The 10551-nt window shown below is 36.9% G+C and overlaps 1 protein-coding gene across 2 annotated transcripts; it reads left to right on the forward strand.

The window, feature by feature from the left end:
* Positions 1-569: 569 nt before the first annotated feature.
* On the forward strand, positions 570-8374 carry LOC306862041 (uncharacterized protein). Of its 2 annotated transcripts, XM_079404629.1 has the most exons (6): positions 580-686; positions 1059-1145; positions 4499-4614; positions 5587-5753; positions 6213-6276; positions 6385-8374. In XM_079404629.1, exons 3-6 carry the CDS (start codon positions 4527-4529, stop codon positions 7113-7115), a joined length of 1050 nt encoding a protein of 349 aa, XP_079260755.1. In that variant the 5' UTR covers positions 580-686; positions 1059-1145; positions 4499-4526; the 3' UTR covers positions 7116-8374. The 2 variants fall into 2 exon arrangements, with proteins under 2 accessions (XP_079260754.1, XP_079260755.1); XM_079404628.1 differs by lacking the exon at positions 1059-1145 and having other exon boundaries at positions 570-686.
* Positions 8375-10551: the final 2177 nt, after the last annotated feature.

The raw sequence follows: 10551 nt of genomic DNA on the forward strand, positions 1-10551 counted from the left end.
TCGAGGGATTCGAGATATTACCAAGAGAAAAGCCTTATTTTTATTTTGTCATTCTTTAAAAAAGAATATTTACTTTCTTCAAGAAACATACTCAAGTAACTCAGATGAAAGATTTTGGCAAAATCAGTGGGGGGGCAAAGTCCTTTTCAGTCATTACTAATCATTCTGGTGCTTAGCTATTCTTTTTGAAATAAATTTTAAAGGGAATATTCTGGAATCTCATTTTTCCATTGAGGCTAGATGGATTGTAACTGTAATAGAGTTTGATGATACTTTGTTTATATTAGGAAATGTGGTTACAATAATTCTGCTGCAAATAAAGCCCTATTGCAAGAACTCTCATATACGATCCCACAGTTAAAAGGTAAATTCCAATCAGCTTTTTTGATTATGGGTGGTGATTTTCCATTTGATATTTTTAATCAAGGCCGTTTCCATGGCAATTGCTGTTGCTATCACAATCTGCGGACTGAGACAACTTGTTTTGGATACCAGCGGGGCGGATTTCCAGGCCTACAAATAAATGAACTCACATCACACACATACCCATATATACAGACATTCCATTCATTCCATTCCAGGAAGGCTAACGCCCAGTCCTTCCTGTTAGACTGTAAAGTGCTGCTCATTACAGAGCACTGATCAGGACACTGCTGAGGAAACTACAGGCAGAAAAATACGAACAGGTAAGATACATTTAGTTTTGAGAATAGAGACAATGCTGATTTCTGCTGTATTAAATGAGATAGTATGACTACCTCCCGGATAGACGGTTTTTTGTTTGAAAGATGGAGGAATCTTCCACTGCAGCTGTTACAGAAACTAAACACTGTAACTATGATCCAGAGGCTGCGCTACACTTTAACATCATCCTCTTTTTGATGGACAGAGTCGTACAAATTCCATCATAATCTATTATTACCCGTCATTTTCATTTTCATATCTTAATTATAAAAAAATTTAATTGCTTTTATTTTTGTTCACGTTTTAATTTTTAATAATGAACGTATGGGACGAGCATGTAAGCTTATTTATTAATTTATTTATGATGAGAACAGATGAACAGAGACTGCATCACTCTCCATGTTCAACACCACCCGCAGAGACAGCAGGACACCACAAACAACGAAATATGCTAGGACTGGGTAATAATAAAAAAAACATTTATTTATTTTAATAGATGATCATTTTTATGAACCAATATGTATTCTTAAATCCCAATCGATGCTGTTTTCATTTGATGAATGCACATAATAGCCTATTTTGCGTCCACATCAGTGATTGAGCCTCCCATCCAGTAAATCTCAACAGGCTAAGCTCTGTGGCTAATTTTATATAATGATTACAAAATTTTAAAAAGGTTCCTATTTAATGAAAAAATTGCCTTATTAAATGAACTATTAATTATAAGTTTTTTTTTCCCTTCTGGGTCCTGAAATAGAGGAATTTTGGTCAATACTGATAATTAAACAATATTTTGCTGAATGTGTTTTTGTGCTGGCACCTCGGCTGGTTTAGGTCCGTCATGGATAAATAAACATGACAATAAACCCGCCAGTAGGTGGCAGCAGAACTTACTGAATCATTCATATCAAACGATTCGTTCAAAACGTCTGATTCAATAGAAACGAAACAAGTGAGACCATCTGAATGGAGCACTGAATCACTGACTCACTCGATTCGTTCAAAAACTGATTCATTCACGAAATGAAACACCGTCCCTCACAGTCACACACACATGATGTCAGGAGAATGTCTTTAAATTCTAATCGAGGAAAAAACGTACCTGCTGTTGTCTTCTTTTTAAAGAACTTCAAAAGTTGCACTTCAACTATTCTGAGCGAAAAATGACAAAATTGCTTCCGCTTGCGCACAGCTTGTTACAGTATTTTCAACATTTCATGTGCATAAGTTTTACGTAATACACAAAATTAATAATCCAAAGGGGGCTTGTGGTTTTACAGAGGGGGTGCTCTTTGTAATTTTTCTCGACCCCCCTCAGTTCAAGTCCTTTTATTCATGTTTCAAAGGTTGTAGTACCTTCCTAGTGACCAGACTGACTTACTACAGGTGAACGTTTGACAATAATACCCTTACTGTGTATACAGTAAACAAATATTTTCATTAAAAAGTATAAACTATTATAGTAGGCTCAGGAAGAGCTTCTTCCCCGAGGCTGTGACACTTCTGAACGCCACACCACCAATCTAACCTGCACCTGCTCATTACTGCACTGGTCACAGTACTTTACACACATGCATTTGCACTACTCATATTTTGCACAGACTGCACATTGTTAAAGTTATTACACTATAAACTGTATAAAGTTGTTACTATACAAAGCACAGTAAACTATTTCTATAAAATATTGCACTACTGCTATTTTGCATAGAATACATTGTTCTATCAATACTTTGCACACTCATCCAGCTGTATTTATTTATTACCACTGTTCTCATGTTTCTGCTGTTCATAATGTATATAATCCTACATTGCTCTGTTCATAATGTACACAATCCCTACATTGCATTCCTATTTATATTCTGTATATACTCTGCTCAATACTGTATATAGCAATTCCACTGTACATCATTCTGTAAATCATATCTTCACTTACTCTGCACTTATATGTATATAAAACACTATATTCTTGCACTTCTGGTTAGATGCTAACTGCATTTCATTAGCTCTGTACTTGTACTCTGCATAAATGACAATAAAGTTGAATCTAATCTAATCTAATCTAAAGCAATTTTATTATTATTTTATTTATGTTCTAAAGCATTGGTCTCAAACTCAATTCCTGGAGGGCCACAGCTTCAACCCTATTCAGCTAATCAAGCTCTTCAGGATCACTAGAAACTTCCAAGCAGGTGTACAGTACAGTCATTTTTTCATGAAAATATTTATGTACTGTACATATATAAATGGAGGTCTTGTAACTATAAATGTACTACAACCTTTGGTACATGGAAAAACCCCTTTTGCTGAATCACTGTAAATGTTTTAGAGAAAATAGTTGTGTACTGTACGTAATATTAATGAGATATTGGCAAAATTTCACCTGTAGTAAGTCAGTCTAGCTACTAGGAATGTACTACAACCTTTATGAACAGGCGTTTGGGTACTTACAGTAGTTTATGAACATAATTGTGGCAGTCGTGGCCTAATGGATAGAGAGTTGGGCTTGTAACCTGAAGGTTGTGGGTTCGAGTCTCAGGTCCGGCAGGGATTGTAGGTGGGGGAGTGAATAACCAACACTCTCTCCACCCTCAATACCACGACTGAGGTGAGACCCTTGAGCAAGACACCGAACCCACAACTGTCGGTGGAATTGTCAGACGGTCCCTTACGTATCAAGCGCTGCGATGGTAGGGATGGGGAGTCGACTCCAAAAGATTCGATTCCTCGACTCTGAATAGCTCTAGAGTCGGAGTCGACTCCAGCACTGGAATCGACTCTCGTCGAGTCGACTCCGAGATCGCGGATCTGATTCTCATCTCTATATAGTGTCTGGCAATTGAGTGCAGTACAGGTCCTTCTCAAAAAATTAGCATATTGTGATAAAGTTCATTATTTTCTGTAATGTACTGATAAACATTAGACTTTCATATATTTTAGATTCATTACAACACAACTGAAGTAGTTCAAGCCTTTTATTGTTTTAATATTGATGATTTTGGCATACAGCTCATGAAAACCCAAAATTCCTATCTCAAAAAATTAGCATATTTCATCCGACCAATAAAAGAAAAATGTTTTTAATACAAAAAAAGTCAACCTTCAAATAATTATGTTCAGTTATGCACTCAATACTTGGTCGGGAATCCTTTTGCAGAAATGACTGCTTCAATGCGGCGTGGCATGGAGGCAATCAGCCTGTGGCACTGCTGAGGTGTTATGGAGGCCCAGGATGCTTCGATAGCGGCCTTAAGCTCATCCAGAGTGTTGGGTCTTGCGTCTCTCAACTTTCTCTTCACAATATCCCACAGATTCTCTATGGGGTTCAGGTCAGGAGAGTTGGCAGGCCAATTGAGCACAGTAATACCATGGTCAGTAAACCATTTACCAGTGGTTTTGGCACTGTGAGCAGGTGCCAGGTCGTGCTGAAAAATGAAATCTTCATCTCCATAAAGCTTTTCAGCAGATGGAAGCATGAAGTGCTCCAAAATCTCCTGATAGCTAGCTGCATTGACCCTGCCCTTGATAAAACACACGGATCATTGTTGCTTAACGTGACCTCTGCTGTGATCTTTAATAAAGCCACTAGGGTCCAAATACATTTTTGTCTAGTTATGACCAGTATATCTATTATTTTTATTTTTTTAAACATAATCTATTTGTGTGGACATGTTTTGTGCTTTCTTCAAAATAAATGCCACTTGGTTTCATCCAAATTCATTTGTTCGTGTGGCTTAATTTTCCAAATACTTATTAGTGTTGATGTAGAACAGAGGAACACAGCTCATTAAAAGCACAGCACTTCTTCTCTTTACAGGTGTTAGACACAGAGACAGAGGAACAGCATGGCCACTGCGACTGAAGAAGAGCACGTGAGGGACGTGTCCACCCCAGATTTGATATCATGTGAAGTCATCCCCTGCACTTGTTCAGGCAAGTGTGTTCATACAGAGGTTTTCAAGAGCCGGTGTGAACAAATATACATTTAAATTCAAAGAGACAGGATAGTCTGTGCATGACTTGATGTTGTATTCGGACCCAGAATAAGGCGAGATGAACATCATGGAGGCTAAACACTCAGTACATGCAGTTATTATGATTCATTTATCCTGGACGCCAGAGGGCGCTCTCGCGCAGAAAGTCGCACCAGGAAATCCCTAACATGGACAAAAGAGTCTATTGCTGTATGAAAACAGGTTTCACAGAAAAACAGAGACGTTTGGACATTAAACATACGATTGTGACAATATATGGTTTATTCGTGTTTTTCAAGTCATCTCCAGGTAATAAATAAAGTATATGAACAATGCAGTAATAATTGATATAGCATTTATTACAGTATAGAAACTGTTCTGCCTTATTATATGATAAAAACAGTGTTTGTAGTATATAGGCTAAACAAATCATTATTATTGCTTATTGTCCAGCAGTGAATCTGATTTCTTTAAACAGTAAGATTTTTCATGTTTTTTAAAATAAGTCTCTTCTGTTCACCAAGCCTGCATTTATGTGATCAAAGTACAGCAAAACAGTAACATTTTGAAATATTATTAGAATGTAAAACAGCTGTTTTCTATGTGAATATGTGTTAAAGTGTAATGTATTTCTGTGATCTGCAGCTGTATTTTCAGCATCATTACTGCAGTCTTCAGTGTCACATGATCTTCAGAAATCATAATAATATACTGATTTACTTAATAATATTTCACAACATTACTGCTTTTGCTGTACTTTGGATCAAATAAATGCAGGTTTGGTGAACAGAAGAGCCTTCTTTAAAACACACACACACACACACATATATATATATATATACTGTATATATAATACAGAAACGTTATATTGTAATGTGATCTTACATTTCTGTCCTTCTCACTTCTGAAATGATGGCTGCACCTCTGGAAGATGACACAGTATGGATCGGGTTCATGGACATCGTTCCGGTCATCGGGACGGTCAAAGAGGCAGTGGAGCTGGTGTTGGCTCTGTATGAAGGGAACGAAGCGGTGATAAAGGAGAAGGAGAAGGCCGTTGAAAACATTGTGAAAGCGTCATTAAAAAAACATGTGAAAGTGAGTCATATTTAAATATCATATATTCAAAGATTGACAGATAGTAAAGCAAATTCTGATAATATTCCCCCCAAAAAGTCTGCAGTTAAAAACTTTGATATGAACTGAGCTTCAAAAACACATCAAAATCCTAGTACACCCCTGTTATTATCAGAGTTCAGTTGGACATCTTGAAATGATTTATGATTTTATGTTGTTCTCCTGCATGAATCATGATGTATGACTCCTGTACTCTCTACTCTTTATTGGTTTCCAGTTTTGATTTTAAGGATGTAATCATCTGTTATGAGGCTCAGAGTTCCTGAAGTGGATTATTTTCATACAGCAGCATGTTCTATCACATGTTCTTCTTTACATCATGTATTAATATGGGATAATTATCATGTCTCAGTGCACCATCATGCCAGTCCATGGTAACAGAGTTTTTATTAAAATATTTAATCTTTCCATATTTATAAGTTGACTCTACCTGATACACCAGCAGCAGCTGCAGATGAGTTTTCTGGACTCAGAAATGTGAGAGGTGCGTGTTATTTCTGCTCTTCTCACTGTTCTAAATTTACATTAAATAAATTACATTTCGAGTTAAATCATAAAAAGGACTAATTTAGTTTTTTTCTTTTCTCCACAGCGGTCAGAATGGAAATGATTATTGAATATATGGCCAAAGGTTCCAAAAGTGGAACAAAACCTCTAACTTCAGCTGAGCAGGAAGCAAGACGGAAAAAAGTGGAGAATATCAAGGAAGACATGTTAAAAACGATCCGTATCATCAATCCAAACTTCAGTGGCGATTTGAAGGAACAACTGGAAAGGTCGAATAGAGGCGAACATGTCTTCAACAATAACATTCTTAAATTTCATTCCAAGGTGCTGAATAAGTTTATAGACAAAACTCATATTAATAATCTACGAGGATATAATCAGCATCAGCAGGCAGTCAATGAATTAGGCAGACACACACTTCCCCCCCAAACAGCAGAAGAGATTCAATATAACATGGTGGTTAACTTTGATCAGAATGAATTCTATGTGAATGCAAATGGAGTAATGTATGGTGAATATTGCACAGTACTGCGTGATGGTATGTTAGCTTTGCTGCGCCACATAAACCCAGGTGACGTGACAGAAAAGGAGAAAAAATGGGTGAATCGTGTCATAGATAATATGAATGAACATGAAATCTATGTGGACCAACTGGCAAAGGTCAAGTGGATTGCCAATAAAGAGAAAAGAAAGGCCCAGTTTGAAGAGGTAAGAGGGAAAGTTGCTCACATGTATAGCACAGATCGTGGGGTTGACTGGTGCATTGACATTCTGCGTGAAGTTGCACCTTTGTTAAACTTTAAACATAGACAGTGAGTTTATTTCTCCTGTTCGGGGTTGCCAGGTTTCCTTTTAAAATGTCCAGCTCAACTACATCCTAAATCCCACAGACCTGAAACTAGCTCAAAAAGTCTGGACACTGGAAGAAACAGACACCAGTTTGCTTCTTTCCAACAAAAGTTCAGTGTGGTGCTCATGCATTTGTATATTTGCAATATTTCCAACACACTTGTCATCCAGTGCCTGTTATCCTCTCCATAATCCTGTTTTTCCTCTCCCAACCTGTGCAGAAATGGCTCCGTACATTGTTCCCTTTGTTTGCCATAGCCAGTGGTTTTCTGGGAAATGCATTAGCTTTAATTCTGATGATTTGCTTTAAAACAAGCTATTTTTACTTCTTTTTTTTAACTTTCCCACACTCCCAAAAAACACCACACATGGACTTGCTTTTTCTACCACAACCTTGTTCCAAAACTGAAAAATCTGACTTTGGCAACCCTGCTCCTCAAAATGATCCATTTAAAAAAAAAAAAACTAATTTCCAGCATAAAGATGAATGCACTCAGCTAAATGTCTGTAACTCAGATTTAAAGCTGAGCCTAATAACAATCTGAAGTTTAGTTCTTATTAAAACGACTGTGTGTGTAAATGTGAAGCAGGACGGGGATGTTGGAGGCATCTCAATTCCTCTTCTCCTTTTATTCCCTCCATCGTCGTCGTTGTTACAATCATCTGATCAGGAGGATTCACCATCATGTGCAGAGACTTTAGGGCTCTGTAGTATTGCTCTAAAATAAAATACTTATGTAATTTAACAGAATTAATGATTATCATCCGGCCATCAGGGCTTTTAATGCAGCACTTGTTCTCTAAAGACTCTAAATATGTTTGAGCTTTGTTGAGAAAAGCATGTTTGGATGTGTGGGTATGGTATGAGTTTATATTACAGATCAATACATTATTATTCGACTGTATAGCACAGCTTATAGCTTATTACACAGATACCCTCGCTGGTATTGGAAACTTTCTTCAATTTTCAGATGATTCACGCTGATGATTGAATTATATTTCACCATTTACTCTAATTATTACTAACTCATTTTGTTTAGCAAATCTCATTATGATCTGTTATATCAATTTGTTTCTAACGCAAAATTCCTTCACAATGTCTACATTGCTACAAATGCTTTAATGTTTCTAATGCTTTTCTTCCTGGAAAGCATGCTGAGCTGCATTTACATGTATGGAACAAGTTCCATGGAAATATGTTTAAAATAAAATAAAGTCATTACTAACAGCCTACAGTGTTAATTACTATTATTATTATTGTCCCAAATGTAACTCTACAACCGCTGAGCATCTTAATTAACATCCGCAACCCCCAAACACAGCATGAGCCACACAGTGAGGCAGATCCAGGGAGCGGCGGTGGATGTAAAGGTTTGGTAATGAAGCCAGTAAAGAGTAAATTACAAGCTCTTATTGCTGAAGTGCTCTGTGGTACTAGACTACACCGGGGTTATTGGTGGAGCAGGTGGTTTATTAATACGCTGGTGAGGTGGAGTGCTGGAAGATCCAGAACTGGACTGGACTGGACTGGGAAGTGAAATGTTCGTATGTTCTGATTCACTTCCTAAGCATCACATACATCTTTAACAGAAATGCAGAAATCAGGCTGTATTACAACAAATTAGATTAGCTTAATAAACTGTTAATATAATTATTGGATTAAAAACAGCCCAGACTCCAGTACAGTGTATGATAGTTTTGTGCTTGCATGGAAAGACTTCGATACAGCATCATTTTTTTATTTTATTATAATTATAATTGGCTCCTTTCAGCCATCTCTGAGTCTCCTGTGATTTACAAACCTGGTGTAAAACAGCGCCCCTCTTCCTACTGATTTATTAACTCTTCTGTTAAAAGAAATATGCCTTGTCCTATTAGTACACAACAGAAGTAGATGTTTTTCACGCCTACATTACATGTACAAGGGAAACATTACGTATTATTAAGGTGCATTTGATGCATCATAAATGGCTAGGTGTAAAAAAAAAAAAATAGCATGTTATATATAGTGGTGCTTGAAAGTTTGTGACCCCTTTAGAATTATAACAATAGTTTATTATAACATTATACGGAACATTTTCTTTTAATAACAACAGAGAAATATCATTTAATGAATGACAAACGTTTCATGATGTCAGTAACATACACTATATGGACAAAAGTATTGGGACACCTGACCATTACACTCATATGTGCTTGCTGAACATCACATTCTAGATTTGGTCCTCCTGTGTTGTTATAATAAGCTCCAGTGTTCTGGGAAGGCTTTCTGCTAGACTCGGGAGCGGGGCTGTGGGGATATGTGTTCATTCAGCTACAAGACCACAGAAACAAACTGAGAACCCCCCCAGAGCAAAAACACTGGGTTAATGAGCTTGTATCTTATAGTACCCCTGAGAAAATACTATATTCTGTCCCACAGACTTTGACTATATTTGGGCCCCTTTATTGTAATTCTACCTGTATTTAACATTGATATGACAAATGTTTTAATAAACATTTGAGACAATTATACCATGTGTGGGTGGGTGCTCATGGTTTTTTGTGTGTTTGTTTGTTTGTATTTTCTTTACCCTTTTTTGCTAACTGTTAAAATAAAGAATGTTCTGATATTCTTAGTGCTTTTGTATACTACATAATTGTATGTATATTCCCAATAAACACCTTTACACAAAAAAAGTTTCACTATTACTAGAGACATTGCTATTAAACACTGTTGAGAGACACAGACTCACAGAGATCATCTCTCTCTCTAATAACTTAGTTATTAGCTGCATTAGTCTGCTATCAACGGCTCAAGCCTCCGTTACTGAAGTGATGTTGTGGAATTAGCAACAGAGGAGTTGGATGAGATGCTGATTAATTAATCCTACTCACAATAGTGTTTTAAAGGTGCACTAAGCAATTTTTGAGAACTGGAACATCGTTGGCAAAAATTGGTTAGTGCGCCTTTAAGTACAAAAACCAGACGAATGCCTTGAAATATATCATCTGATCGATGTCTTGAGATACAGTAACCGTAGTGTAAGCAGAATAATTGACTTCGGTCCATTGAATTATTAAAAATCCGCATCGTGTCGTGACCGCATCACCACCTCGGGTGTGCATTAATTTTCTAATAATTCAACAGCCCAGAGTCAATTATTCCTCCCATAATATATACTTTCAAAGCAGATGCTTGTGTTTTTGAAGGAAATGTGAGGAGTGCTCTCTCCAACACTGCTTAAGATATATCCATTATACTCTGGGCCACCATTAACTGTTTTATCATTAGGGACGTGCTATTTAACTTTTCCAATGGAAAGAAGTGCTCACCATGAATCTGATTCAAAATCAGCAGATATCAGAATCAATATCAAATGATCAGTTCTTAACTCACTCATCTCAGTCTGTTTGTAAGATA

Source organism: Barbus barbus (assembly GCF_936440315.1).
Source record: "Barbus barbus genome assembly, chromosome: 43".
Lineage (NCBI taxonomy): Eukaryota > Metazoa > Chordata > Actinopteri > Cypriniformes > Cyprinidae > Barbus > Barbus barbus.